This window comes from Hypanus sabinus, chromosome 4 (genome assembly GCF_030144855.1).
Source record: "Hypanus sabinus isolate sHypSab1 chromosome 4, sHypSab1.hap1, whole genome shotgun sequence".
In the NCBI taxonomy this organism is placed as follows: domain Eukaryota; kingdom Metazoa; phylum Chordata; class Chondrichthyes; order Myliobatiformes; family Dasyatidae; genus Hypanus; species Hypanus sabinus.
The window spans coordinates 156,159,730-156,174,575 of NC_082709.1; the positions used below are offsets into that span (position 1 = coordinate 156,159,730).

The 14,846-nt window shown below is 34.2% G+C and overlaps 1 protein-coding gene across 3 annotated transcripts in view; it reads left to right on the top strand.

Moving 5' to 3' along the window:
* cblb (Cbl proto-oncogene B, E3 ubiquitin protein ligase) overlaps positions 1 to 14,846 on the top strand; it is a 155,624-nt gene that overhangs the window by 80,109 nt on the left and 60,669 nt on the right. For all 3 annotated transcript variants that reach the window (XM_059968523.1, XM_059968524.1, XM_059968525.1), the window contains exons 2-4: positions 1,843 to 1,989; positions 8,638 to 8,794; positions 12,150 to 12,271. In XM_059968523.1, the coding sequence (XP_059824506.1) occupies positions 1,843 to 1,989; positions 8,638 to 8,794; positions 12,150 to 12,271 (426 nt within the window). The remainder of the gene's footprint in view (positions 1 to 1,842; positions 1,990 to 8,637; positions 8,795 to 12,149; positions 12,272 to 14,846) is intronic.

Below are 14,846 nucleotides of genomic sequence, written 5' to 3' on the forward strand. Positions count from 1 at the left end.
TGATTAAATACACTCTGTACATACTGATGAGTTATTCAACAGCTGCCAATTTGACACAGCCTTGTATTGTAGACTCAAGTTTCTGCAGTCCTGTCAAACTTTATCAGATTCTGTTCATATACATTGAATATAAAATATACAGGATATATATATATATTTATTTTTTTTTCGTTTGTCTTCAAGTAGCACTTGCTCTATTTATACAAAACAGTAAAAATGATTAACTGAGTCAAAGGGCACCTTTACATTGGTCCCCTGAACAAGAAAATTTTTAAAAAAGTGAACACAGACTAATTGGTGTGTATGTTGGTTCACTTCATGCATTTAAACAAGATCTCTTTTATAACCGAACACAGAAGGTTTTCTGGCATCTGCCAAAACCTATTTTTTGTAAGACATCTTCAATGTTTACTTTTTTGTTTTCAAGTTGCATTGGTCTTCAATTAAAGTAGTGAGATCAGAGCGCTTGCTTGGGTTTAAAAATCACAGACACACTTGTTGAAGTGTATCACATTATTTTTTTAAAATAAAGTTGTCACACATCATTCTCAATTTCTTGATGTATCAATATTTTAGGCCTTCAACCTGAAACATTAACTCCATTTGTCTAATCACAAATGCTGTGTGATCTGTTGACTGTTTCCAGCACTTTCTATTTTTATTTCAGTTTTCCAGCATCTGCAGTTTTGATTTTTACCTAACTTTTTAGGGTTGAATGGTTTCTCTCTGTAAAAGCAAGATTGTTGTGACCGTCCCCATTAAAATTAAAGGAATGCTGACTGCCAATTTTTATTCAATAAATAATTAGAAATTAAACTTCTAATTTAAAGATTCTGAATGTCTTTGTAATTTGTCCTGATGTTCCATAGCTTGATTTAATGTTAAAATACTTCAATAATGATGATTGAGTATTCCCTGATTGTTTTAAAAAAACTTCTTTTTAACCTTTTTACCTCGAGGTGCTTCAAATGCCCTGTTGTCTCAGGACAATACATTTTAAATATTTCTCAATATCCCTGATCCATCCCTTGCAATCAGTTAAGCAAATTGAAAACATATTAAGGACAAACATTTCAAATACCAATAAGCGTCAAAGCAAATCCTATTAATTGAATAAAAATTGATTATGTTCTACCTCCCAAATTCACTTTCATCCATTCCTTTCCGTTTGAAGAAATTAACTTGATGTTCTTGCACTAGGTTCATTCTGAGGACAACTCCTGGGAAATTGCAGCAAGAATGTGCACAGTGTTGGATTCCAATATTGGGTCACCATTGGGGAATTGCCAGTGAAGCTCAACGAGCAAATTCAGAACTTTCTCATTTACACATCATTCCCAAGCTAGGTTACACTACTGTTGAGAATTTTTGGCAGTTCAGTGGTAAACTACCACAATTTGAAAATTTCCAAGAATAGCCCATTATGGATATTTCTATGTCTGGAAATGAGATGAATCATCTTTTTGATAAGTATCTAGTAATTTAAACATTGGCATTGTGGTTTAAAGCTTTTGCTTTATCTGGTATGACATTTTTTAAGTCTGTTTGGATTATCTTTGCTTTGCCTAGACTGGTCAAGGTTGCAAATTCTGCAATTTAGTGCCATCTGATATCCTCATCCTATATTATTGTTGGAAGTATTTCACTGTAAAAATGGTTGGCCTTCAGAGAATTTTGTATTGTGAAGGACAGTCTCCTGGTCTGTTGCAGTTTTGGAATTTAGTTCATTTGCTGACAGTACTTAAAAGCTGTAAAGCTCTTCTGCACACTCCAGAACGTTGGATGAAATGTAGAGTTGGATTGGAATATTTAGCATTCTGATGTGTGGCTTTTTTTCCCTAGGAGAAATCTGACAAAGTTGTCGCTGATCTTCAGCCACATGCTTGCGGAAATCAAAGCCATATTCCCTTTTGGACATTTTCAAGGTGACATCTTTCGCATCACTAAAGCAGATGCTGCAGAATTCTGGAAACGTGCCTTTGATGACAAGTAAGTATGACTTCAAAGCCTTTTCTAAGCAACTAATTTCTTAAATGGCTGGGAAGAATGGATTTTGTGACAGTCACATTCAAGTGTACTTGTGAAGGTACACTTATTGGCTAATAAACTGTCCAGTTCTTTGTAATATTTTTTTGAAAAAATATGATGTTACCAATATCCCAGTTGTGCCGAATTTTTAGAAAAAAACATTGTGGCATGCATTAGGTACTGTTTTTTATGTGGCCAACAGAGCTAAAGTGTCTGCTGTTGCATATGTAGATTTCTTCAGTTTGTTTAGATTATTTTCTCTGGTTTGACCTTTACAGCTACTTTTAAGTTCACTTTTGGTTGCTTCATTACTGCAACAGTTGATGTACTAAATAATCTAAAACAAAATGTCATTTGATCTCCATCTAACGGAAATTTAGAGGATGAACATTAAAGACCATTACTAATTTTGCTACGTGACTTCTGTTGAATTAATTTTAAGCTTCTAAACATACTGAAGGAAATTTTCTTACATCTTTTCAAATTATTTGTGCAATAAGGATGTAATCTCATACTTCATAAAATGCTTAGAAAATGTAAAAATATTTTTGAAGTATAGTTCCTCACCATACTATCCCATTTTCCTGAAAAACATTTTTATTCTGTTTTTACTGTCTTGGAATCTGTAGGTTTGGTATGTTTGAAAACAATTTTGCATTACTGTTAAATTCTAAATACATCTGTCATGAAGAAATCATTCTAAAACTCATGAAACAAATAGATTAAAGAAATTTAAGCAACACATACAAAATGCTGGGGGAGCTCAGCAGGCCAGGCAGTATCTACGGAAAAGAGTAAACAGTTGACGTTTCGATCTGAGACCTTTCATTAGGGTTTGATTCTATGCTACCTGATTCCTGAGTCCTGATGAAGGGTATCCTACCATGTGGTGATTGATTGATTGATTGCCACTCAAGCCTAATTTAGCAGGACATTAGATTTGAATTTTAGTATGTATGGTATGATAGGAGCAAATTATTCAGAGTGTCTTTGAATATTCTAATTATTTCTATCTTTGTTCCTTTTTAATTTATTTGCAGAAAATAAACACATGGTCAATATTATGGCTGAATTTTAGAATTGAACCCTTTTTTGTTTTATGAAAGCATCTGTAACATTCTAAGTATATTTTTTGGTGGAGAAATTACTAAATAATAAATAAAAATTCCTCGTTTTGTTACTTTGGTATAGTTACTCATTAGTGTCTATGTAGACCATTTAAAGTCTTGTGGCAGGTCAAGAATATTTGTGGTGCAAAATTTTAATATAGTTATTAAAAATCTAAAATTATCTGATTTTTCTTTAATCATATTAATTCCTTCTCCATCATTAGTCCATAAAATGATCATAAAAACTAGATCTGCAATAAATGTAATTTCATGTAGTGCAGCAAACCGTTGGATCGATGTCCCAGATTTTGCCTATCATTCTCTTTCAATGCAATCATCCCAAAAATCCTAGGAAGTGATTGATATAATCCATTTCATTTTTTGATCAGCTTTAGTTTATGAATGATGTTCCAATCCAGAGTAACAGAAAGCTATTGCTTTATTTTCTCTTGCCATATGCATCTTGATTGATCTCAATACCTTTCTTGACTCTGTTGCTATGTTCATTCTGAACAACATTCAGTGCTAGATGAGGAGAATTTCCACCAGCTAACTATTGGGAACACTGAAGTAGTCATCTTGAATTATGTCATCTATGATTCCAGCCCTCTCTTCAGAGTTGGTCTGAAAGCGAATAAGGCTTCTGAAACTGAACAACACTATTCAGACCTACAGTGTCATATTTGATCCTAAATTGTTTTTCTGTATTATTTACATATGGAGAAATGCTGTCTGATTCTATCCCTATATTTGCTGCTGAAACTTGCACCAAAATCATTTTATCTCTAAGCTTGACTACTACCAATAGGCTTCCCTCATGCTCTCCTTGATAAAATTGAAGGCTCACAAAATTATTTTGCCCATTTCCTAGCAATTTTTTGTCGGCTTCTAGATAAACAATAGATTCACCCTTCTATCTCAATAATCTTTCCCAGTGCTATAACCCTCCAAGGTAACTGAGCTACTTCAGTGTTGGATTTTTGATCACCTCTCAATTTAATCATTCAATCATGAGCAGTTTCGTCTTCAATGTATGAGTCCATAACTCTGGATAGATTGGGTGAATTCTCCGTCCTGCAGGTGATGGACGCCAGGTCTTTACACTCAGTTAATATCAGATAAATATTGAAAGATTGTGGAAATGAACTTTAGTGGAAACCTACACCAAAGATGAGTTGAGGCCAGTATAGATCAGCCATTATCATACTGAATGACATGGAAAGCTTGAGGGGCATGGTGGTCTACTTCTGCACCTATTTTCTTGAGTTCTTATGGTCTTCCTCTGTAAGCCTCCCTAATCTATTTCTTATTTTTATGATTCTCCATAAAGCTCGAACCAATTTTTGAGTTTCCTCTTTACTGATCTTAGAACGTAAAATGGAACTTATTTGTAACCCTCCTGTGAATTATTTCAAACAATTTAACTTCATTCCTCAAAATGAACTAAGTGAGCAGCCCGGAAATATTCTAATGTAGCTTGATATCAAAATTTGTTTTACAACATTTTTATAAAGATACAGGATGTTTAACCACATTGAATATCAGTTGATGTTTTAAAGTTACACTTGGTGAAATTACCAAGCTAAAGAAAGAGGATTATTTTTCCCCCATTAGAAAAGAGGAAGCTTTTAAATGTGTTTTTGTTGATGGATTCTCAGAAAACATTTAGTTCATTTCAAACCAGAGGGAATTCTGTAGTCCCCACCAGCCATTGCCAACCTCCTGTCGTGCATCATCTTGCTCCTGCATTACCACTCTTCGTGCATCTACAGATGGATAAATGTAAAAATAGTGTGTGCACTTAAATCTAGCTTAACTGAAAAGAAATTCTGTTTATGAGTTTGAGTAATATTATTGAATTTAAGTTCATATCATTTCTGGCCTAACCCATTTCACTCCCATTTACTATTTCTGTATTTTATACAATCTATTTTTTGTCGAGTGAAAGTGCCATCACGGAAGTCCATTTGAGAGGGATTCAGATGAATGGAAATTTGAATGAATTGTTTGCAATGGGATATTTATGCAAACCTAGCGATAGAGTAATTAAAATTATAATAATGTCTCAATATAAAATGGAGCGGAATCACTGGACATCAAAATACTTACACAGGAAGTACTGATAAATGTTTGAGGTTGTGTTCTATGTAAGCCTAAGATAGACAAATATGATAAGTGACGTTTAGTGCATGACCTTAATATTCTTAATGTTGGGCATTTGAGGGACTAAGTTAATGACAGTAAAGAATACAGTCATTTTGTGCTGTCACAATATTTGAAGCTGTAACCTTTCGTTGTCACATATATATTGAAAGACGTCAATTTTTGTAGGTATCCTCTGATGTGGTATGTCAGCAAGTTACCAAGTGGTTTCCTGTTTGTCAAGCATCTAGGATGGTGTCTGATAGATCATTAATATTGAAGACATATGCTTCATTGCCATTTTCCTAGGCTTGCCTAATCTTGGAAATATAAGATGTAACTTTTAATTTCCCTTTCTGAGTAAATTGAAATAATAAAATTAAGCATCTTCACTGACTAAAGATCTTGTTAATTACATTCTTTACATTGTATCTTTATTTTCATTTATTAATTTTGTTTTAGTTTGTTATTTCAATCATCCCTTTATCATCTCGGCAATTTAGTAATGCTAAGTAGATATAGACACACTACATGTGAAAAACAATATACAGGCATCTTCCTAGATTCTATTTGAAAATACATTAAAAGCTCGGAGAGGTGGAAATTTTAGGATGCCATGCTATGGTGTGAAAAAAAAATGTTTCATGGCTTGGCAGATATTTTAATTGTGTAAGATTGGATGCAAGGAATATTTCCAAAAGCCTTTAAGTATGAAACATCTTTTTATGCACAATGTAGTATAATTTAAATTTTTTCATGCATGTCCTTGGAAGGTGATGCATTTGTCTGTATCCAGTGCGTACTTTATCTTCAGAAAGTAGCAAATATTTTGCACTGCACATTTATTGCAACTTTTTAATCTTTTTATGACCTAATTTGCAATGTTTATAATGACCAGCAGTCAACAGAGTGGTCACATTTGTGGTTTGTGGTTTGAAGAGCAACAATAATGGGCAATGTGATTTAAAATGACTTCATTACATATTTTGTTCTAGTACTCAAATGTGGATTCTTCCAAACCTTTTGGCTTCCTGGATTATAATGGAGTATATGATATTTTGATGTTTCAGTGTGATCAACTACTAGATTATTACTAGAATTTATTTGCCAAGGAGGTTTAAGCATGCTGCTTTGTGGCTTCATCAAGAATTTTTTAAAAACATGCAAGCAATGTAAACTACCTTGAAACAGCTACAGGGAGAAATATGTACATGAGACAAGATTAGTAATGTCATGATTTGTTTTATTAGATTCTGTTGAAAAATTACAATTGCAAATGTCAGAAGTTTGTTATAAATACAGAAAATGCTGAAAGCCCTCAGTAGGTTGGGCCACATCTGTGAAAGGGAAGCAGATCTAACATTTGGGTCTGGTTCATCAGAATTTGGAAATATTTGAATATTGTTTTTTGATTGCATTTAAGTGGAATTCAATCCACAAATATGAAGAAATGTACTTAAAAGCAGCAAATAAGGCAGGGGAATATATATTCAGTAATATGTTAATAAGGGATGTAGAGGAACAAGAAGGCTGAGTATATCCCCACTGCTCCTTTTAGGTAGCAGTTGAAGTGATTAAGGAACACAGAAAAGGTGCCTATATCACTTGAGACTTTAATGCAAAATAAATGGCACAAAATTGTATAAATTTCTGGCCATTGCACCTCTGGAAGGATGTGATAGCAGAATAGTGCGTGGCGAGGAAAACTGAGGATTGACTTCTTTAATTATGAAGAGGGATCTTCTGCTAGGCTGGTTCTTTTGGACTTGTAGGAGATTGGTGAAAGAAAGGGTATAGGTGTGTGAAAGAAAGGACATATATCTCTTCACAGAAATGATTAGACTTAGGTTAATTGGTAGAAGAGTTAGAATGGATGGAAAAAGAGTTACTAAGTGAAGTAGTAGGAGCCTGGAAATGGACATCTGAAAGTGTGGAGGGAGAAACTCAATATGGCATTTAAAGAAAGTACATGGCTAAACCCTGAAAGCTGGGAAATACTAAGTCGCTTCTTTTACATGGATTTGATTGTCAAATTACCTTGTTTTCATGTAGTGAGTTTTTGTAATCCTGTAAAATCTAACGAAATGTTAATAATTCCTTTGGATTGGTAAACTACAGAACATCAAACTGTAGTTCATGTAGCAAAAGTTAAGTTGAATAGGGATTTGTATTTAAATGTGTAATGCGTGATGTTCAGTATGCTAACCCTTTTCAATTTTAAATGTTGTATGATTTCCTTCTAAAGATGTTATGGTTTGATTGGTGTCCTCAAGATCAATTCATATAGTCCTTGTAAAGGTTACTAAGGTTATTCTTAAACTACGGGACTTTGACTATGTCCAAAGTCTCTAAGTTATGAATTCTGATGGTTTATTCAGAAGTTGTCTTGGGAAATCAATGTAAAATTATTGTCCAAGTTAACAGTGTCAGTTGCAGCTTTATAGAAATGTATGTCGATTTTGTTGTATTGCAATTGACAACTACTAAACAAGGACATGGGAGTGTAATACTTGGGGCAGTGAAATTCAATTTTGTTATGTTTTTTCACAACCTATGTGAAAGATTTATTGTGTTAATTTGTGTAATAAAGCAAGTTAAACTCTGACAATTTTTTCATTATTTTGCATTTTTTACTGAATAGTTCTTTGATTCTGTGCATTTTTCAATTGGAGTAGGAACAGTCTTGGAAAAGTTAACATAGATGAGGTATTCTGTAAATCTGGCTTCCCCAGATGCATTCCCCATCTTGATCAGTCTCACGTTAATGGCCATATTGTCTGTATCCTGGGCCCAAGGGCGCTGGAATCCCCTACAACTTTATCCATCTGTTTCTTCCTCTAAGATGGTTCTTTAAAATTATCCCTCTGATCAAACTTGATTAGCTGTCTTTGTATACCCCAGTGGAAGTGTTTATCAAATTTATTTGATAAAGCTCCTTTTAGCTACCGTGGATCTTTCTGATATGTTGAAAGCACTATTTAAACCCACGTGCTTGGTTTGTTTAATATGACCTTTTGGCCCTCAAATACCATTATTTCTAGCCAATGTTATGAACAATTATACATGCTAATTTTAAATGATTATGAAGTTTTAAAAAAATGGGAAGGCCGTTCCTTGTCATTGCTAGGAAGGATTTATTTTGAATTAATTGTTGATTTGTTTTTAATAGTTTTTTGTTTGTATTTGAATAAAAGATATTTGGTATGAGCGAAGTTATTCCCAGGATAAATGGACAATAAGTCTGAAAAAAGGCAGGCTACGTTAATAATAGTGATGTTTGCTCTGTATTTAATGCACATTACTGTGATTTTTAAAGCATAAATAATGAAGAATAGTTACAGGATTTTCCTTCTTTCAGGACCATTGTACCTTGGAAAGTCTTTAGACAGTGCCTTCATGAAGTTCATTCTATCAGCTCTGGTTTGGAAGCCATGGCTCTAAAGTCTACAATTGATTTAACCTGCAATGATTACATTTCAATCTTTGAATTTGATATTTTTACCAGGCTATTTCAGGTAAGTTAATGACTATTAAAATAAATATGTTAATTACACATTTCTGTGTTTTAATTTGGCATTTCACCTGCTCTGCTAATTTATTCCATTTGTTAAAAGTATATTATTTTGAGTAATTCGAGCTAGTCTAAGCTTTCCAAAGAAGATCAAACTAAGCTGCGTTATGAACAAGCTGTAAATTCTAATAGGCTAAATAAAATCCAGGTAGTTATAGATTTTTTTTCAATTGTTGCATGGCTAGAATGAATACCTTAAAACGGGTTGATTGAGGGTGGCAAGATCATAGGTGTTGGATGAAGATTGTAGATGTGTACAAACTTATTATGCAAGTCCTTTGAGTGGGGAGTCTTGTTAGCAGTTTTCCTGCAACTTGGAACTCAGTGACAGTAGCTGGTATCTAAGTATGTGTTAGCTAAAATCCTTTGAACTAGAAGATTGTTACAGTTCCTTATAGTTTTGCATACTCGTAAGGAATTTCTGAAAACAGAGCTATTGGGGTGCTCAGAAAGAAAAGATTTTGGTAGCTTTGGGACAGGATGGTATTTAGATTGACAAACTTGTTTGCCACATTTTCAAAATAGTTCTTGAGTTAAGAGAGCACATGGGGTATAGTGATTAAAACTAATGTTCTTGGCTGAAGAAAGGGTTAGCGTGTGCATTTGTGTATATGTATATGTACCTTTTGGGGCAGGGTGAGGGGTGGAACTAAAGGACTATTAGACCAAAGGTTGGACCTGAAACAAGGAGAATCATTCCCCTCTTTGGAAGGGACTTGTTATTTGATTTTTAGGTAAGTTTATTACAAGTTGTAAGATCTGTATAAATAAGTTAATTCCAAGAAGAAAAAAAATATCCCATTATTTTATACAGTAACCCAAATATTTTCAATTAAAGCAGTAAAATAAATTGCTTTAATATAGGTGTGTGTTCTCTGTTTTACCCACCAGAGTAAATGAAAGGTAATTGATGACGTTGTTTATGGTACTGTATATATTTCTAGTCAGGAGTAAAGTTATTAAGAAAAATCATGTGAATGGTATGTCTATATGAACTACAATAAATGAAGTCTTTAACTTTGAGAAATACTTCAAGTAAAAGTATATAGAAGGTAGTAAGCAGTGACCTCCTGATGAATGTGAATATTCTAGGATAAATTGCCAAGAGGTTAAAACAGGGCTGTTCCTTAAATATGTATTTCCTACCTGCAGATATTGTGTCATAAATGAGAAAATTAATATTCAAGGTTTTTATTTGAAAGAAATACAGGTCCTTCCTGGGCTGCACAAGTTCCATTCCTGTCAACTGTTTGTAACCCAGGCAGTTTGCAAGTAGGAATGTCGGACTTCCATACATACAGCCTATACATATGAGGTGTTGATAGACAAGTAGAATGAATTTCCTGGCAAATCAAGTTCTCAGGTGACAGAAGGTGCCTGTAGTAGCCGGCAAATCTGTTCTACTTGTCTACCAACACCTCACTTGTATGTATAGGCTGTATACAGGTTGGACATTCATAAACTGCAGAGGATCTTAATAGGCCTGGGGAATACAATAAAACTCAGGGGAAGGTTTGGGTGTGGTACATTTAAATGTATTCAGTTCTGGTCACGTCATCATGGGACAGATACGGAAATTTCAGAGAAGGTGTAGAGAAGATTTAACAGTATGCTGGCTGGATTAGAAACCATATCTTTTGAGGAAACGTTGAGTAGGTTAGAGATGAAGGTGACTTGATAGAGGTGTATACAATTATAAGAAGCTTAGGTAGAGTAGGCAATCAGCTTATTTTTCCCAGGGTGGCATGGCTTATATGAGAGGTGATTGGAGGTAAGTTTAGCAAATATGTCAGAGTAAGGTTGTTATACAAACTGGTGGGTGCCTGGAATGTACTGCCAGGGGTAGTGGTAGAGACTGATACATTAGGGACTTTTAAGAGACTCTCAGATTGGCACGTGGATATAAGTAAATTGGGGGCTTATGGGCTGTGTGGGAGGGAAGATTAGATTGATCGTGGAGTAGTTTATATAGGGTAGCACAATATCATGGGCTGAAGTACTATGCTGCACTGTTTTGTGTTGTGTGTTCTACAATTGTTGTACTCAAATCATATTTGTATTTCTAATTAACTCTGTTTCTTAAACAGGCATGGGGTACTAGATTAAACAAATACATGAAAAATAATTCTCCAAAGCATAGTTTAGACCACATTTAAATAAGGAACGCAGTTTTAACTGTTGTGTCAAGTGAGTTTTTATCATAGCATATGTGTTATGAAAAACTCACTTGCAGTAACCTCAGCTACATAGCATCATATAAACAACATTCACAAGTATTAAGCATAAATTCTACACAATTTTTACAAGAGAAAAATTGAATTAGAGCAGAAAGAATGTCAATTTTAATACGAAGTGATCAGAGTAGTCAAAGGTTTTGCTAAACTGTAGTTGTGATTAGGGATTTACTGGTTGATTCAAGGGTGAAAGGTTGCAGAGAAGTAGCTGTTCTTGAACGTAGGGTTGAGGGACTTCCGCTTTTTGTACACCCTGCCCAATGGTAGCTGCAGAGAGATGACATTACTCGGATGCTGTTATTAGAGAAAGCACATTAAAGCCACCAGGAGCTATGACTGCAAAGCCATGGTAACAGCAGAAAAATAATTTACTTGGCATCTTGCCAATGTAATGGAGAAGGAAGGTGAATAGAAATTTTGAACGTTCAGAGTTTTGAATCTTCAGTGTTTTGAATACCTAAATACAGGAATACTTTTTCCTCGGGTTAAACAAATAGCCACAAGGGGGCACCAGTTCAAAATTATTGCTGCAGAATGGGTGTAGAAAAAATACTTGGAAATTTATTCAAAAGAAGAGCATTTATCAAAATAGAGTGGTTGAGGTCAAGGCCATGTTGCATAATTTACAAAAAATAATGGATAATAGATCATGCCTGTAATAGAAAGGAATTTGGGATAAAATCATAGTGTAAGTTTACTTTTTTTTGTTTGCTCAGGTTAGCCATTGGCACATATAGTAGATGACAGACTGAATGTCAATTTATTTTGTACTGTAACTAGCATACTGTTGCTCTGTGGTAGCTGAGATGTATTGTAATTTCAAGAGCTGAGTCGTCACATGTCTGAAGGTCACATCCTTATTTTTTATTAACAGACAGATACTACATGTTGTGAAATTTACAAAATTGACTTCTGGTTTTAATTGGACAAAGGTCCCTATATTAAATATAACTACAATTCTTCAGTACAGGTTTTCTTGAAGCTTGAAGATAAAAGTCTACTAACATTTAGTGTATGTAGTCTACCCCAACTGTCAGAGTAAAAAAAAATGTTTTTCTTCATTAGCCTTGGACCTCTATTTTAAGAAATTGGAATTTCTTGGCTGTGACCCACCCCGGCTACATGGCTTTTCTTACATATGATGAGGTGAAAGCTCGTCTCCAAAAATATATCAATAAACCTGGCAGGTAAGAAAGAAACTAATTGCAATGTAAACAGAGTTCTTAAAGTGAATTCTACATTATGGTACTGTTGTTCCAGAAAGTAAATTGTTTTCTCCACTGATACTTAATTATAATTGTTTATAGTAATATGTTTGTGTATAATTCCTTTGTCAAATATATAATGATTAGATTATCTTTACAGATTGCACAAGACAAAGGTAATCCTGGAGCAGCAGTTTATTAAATCAATATTTAACCTAGTGTACTGACTTGCGTTTTGTATATTTCATATTCACTAACTTTTTCTCTGGAGTGGATTGGGGTAATAAAGTTGCATGTTAGTGTCTGAAGAACAAGGCTATTCATTATTCAAAAGGATTATTCGTTGTGCTTTTATTTTAAGCAATCAGTTATGCTTCTTGCATCTTCCAGAAATGAGATATTATGTTGCAGTTGTTTTAAGATGTTGGTAAGGCTTAATTTAGAATATTATATGGCGTTCTGGTCATCTACCTACAGGAAAAATATCAGAAAGAGTGCAGAGAAAGTTTACTAGGATGTTGCCCGGACTTGAAGACATGAGTTAGAGGGTAAGGTTGAATAGGATAGGACTTTATTCCATAGAACATAGGAGAATGAGGGGGGGGGGGGGGGGGGTGGAGTTTCAAGATGGCGACGTAAACATCTGCCTTTTAGGCGCTCTTCATTTTTTCAACTATAATCACCCTTTAATCAAATCTTTTCGAATTTAATCACATGAGTTGATACTTTCGATTAACTTTTTTTTCTTCCTAAAACAATATTTGATCTAATCTTGTCAAACTTAAAATGGCTACAAGCAAGAAATCGTCTAAGGATCCTTTATCCATCGACGCAATTTCTAGTCTTTTGGACGTTAAATTGGATGCTAAACTTGCGGGTCTGGAAGGCGGATTAGATGGTAAATTGGGAAGTAGACTGACAAGTTTGGAAAATAAGCTTACCAGGAAAATATCTGAACTTGAAGAAGTTGATAGATCGCTTGAAACTAAGCTTCAATCGCAGGCATCAGACATTCAGCGGCATGAAGATAAGATCGCGACTCTTGAAAAATCAATTTGTGAAAAAGTACATACAATTGAAGCGCTGGAGAAGAAGGTAGAGTCGAATGCTAAAACTATGGATCAGTATAAGTTTAAAATTACTGATCTCGAAAATCGATCTCGCAGACAGAATTTGCGTATCATCGGGTTTCCCGAAAAAGTCGAGTCCGGTGATTTAACTGAATTTTTCTCTAAATTACCATGGGAAACTTTCAGTGCTGAAGGTTTGCAATCTAAACCTGTTATCGACTGCGCTCACAGAGTTGCGAGATTTTCGGCTCTGTCTGGAACCACGAGCGGTGATTGTTCGCCTTCATTATCCTCGGGAGAAAGAGCTTTTAATTCGATTAGCTCGTAAAAAAGGTATGATTTCTTACAACACTAACACATTTCGAATTGTTGAAGATTATTCATACGATGTAATGAGATCGAGAATCGCTTTTAAACCAGTGATAGCAGAGATTCACTCGATTGGACTTAAACAAGCTTTAATGTATCCAGCGAAGCTTAGAATTACGCTGAATGACAACAGTCAGCAATTTTTCAACACTCCGGAAGAAGCGAAGAAATTTGTTGAAGAATATAGATCTTCTAGTGCAACTTGAACTATGTGTCATGTTGAAGATTTTTCGGAGAGAGGACGCCATCTCATTTTAATTAACCTACGAAGCTGGGTTATAACTTCTTATCCTGATCTACGGGTCTGGTTCTTTTTTTTTACTATCATCATTGTTTTATAGATGCTCTTTTAATTTTTATAAATTTTTTTCTGTTTCAGATATACACATTTATATTTTGTAATAATGATTTATTTTTTTCAAGATGTCGTTTCTTCTTCCCATAAGACTTTGCTTTCTATAAGCATTTATTTGTTTGCCTGTACTTAGAAATGGGACAAATTTTTTGAATTTTTTAGTCTTTTTTTAATATATTGTAGTGTCTATTAAATCTTTTTTTAAATCCTATTTTGATAACTTTTTTTATTAAACTTTTTTAGCAGATTGCTGAATTTACAGTTATATTTTGTAAGATGGCTTTTTTAAAATGTCGTTTCTTCTTCCCATAAGTCTTTGCTTCTGAAACGTCATCTTTCTTGTATTTGAATATGGAATTTTTTTTTAAAGGTATATTACACTTAAATTTTAATGTTTATACTTTTTTTATTAATGATTGTTTGTTTTATTATATTAGTTTTTTCATTCTGATTGATATATATTTTCTTTTTGCAACCCTATATTTAAATCTGGGTGTTATATAGTTTTTTTAAATCTTTTTATGGAGCTGCCATCTTGAAATGGGGGTAAGGTTAGTGTTAGATTATGCACCTGCCGCTTGGCTTTCCTTCGAAGGGTGGGGGGAGGGGGTAGGGATCTTTTTTCATGCTTTTGCGTTTTTTTTTTGCTTTTAGTTTATGGGCCGACTTTAAATTATTAATATTGTTGAGGTGTCATGTTCTCCGGTTGCTCCTGAATCAATTTTCCTTCTTCCTGAATTATGGGTTATGTGTCTTTTTAACC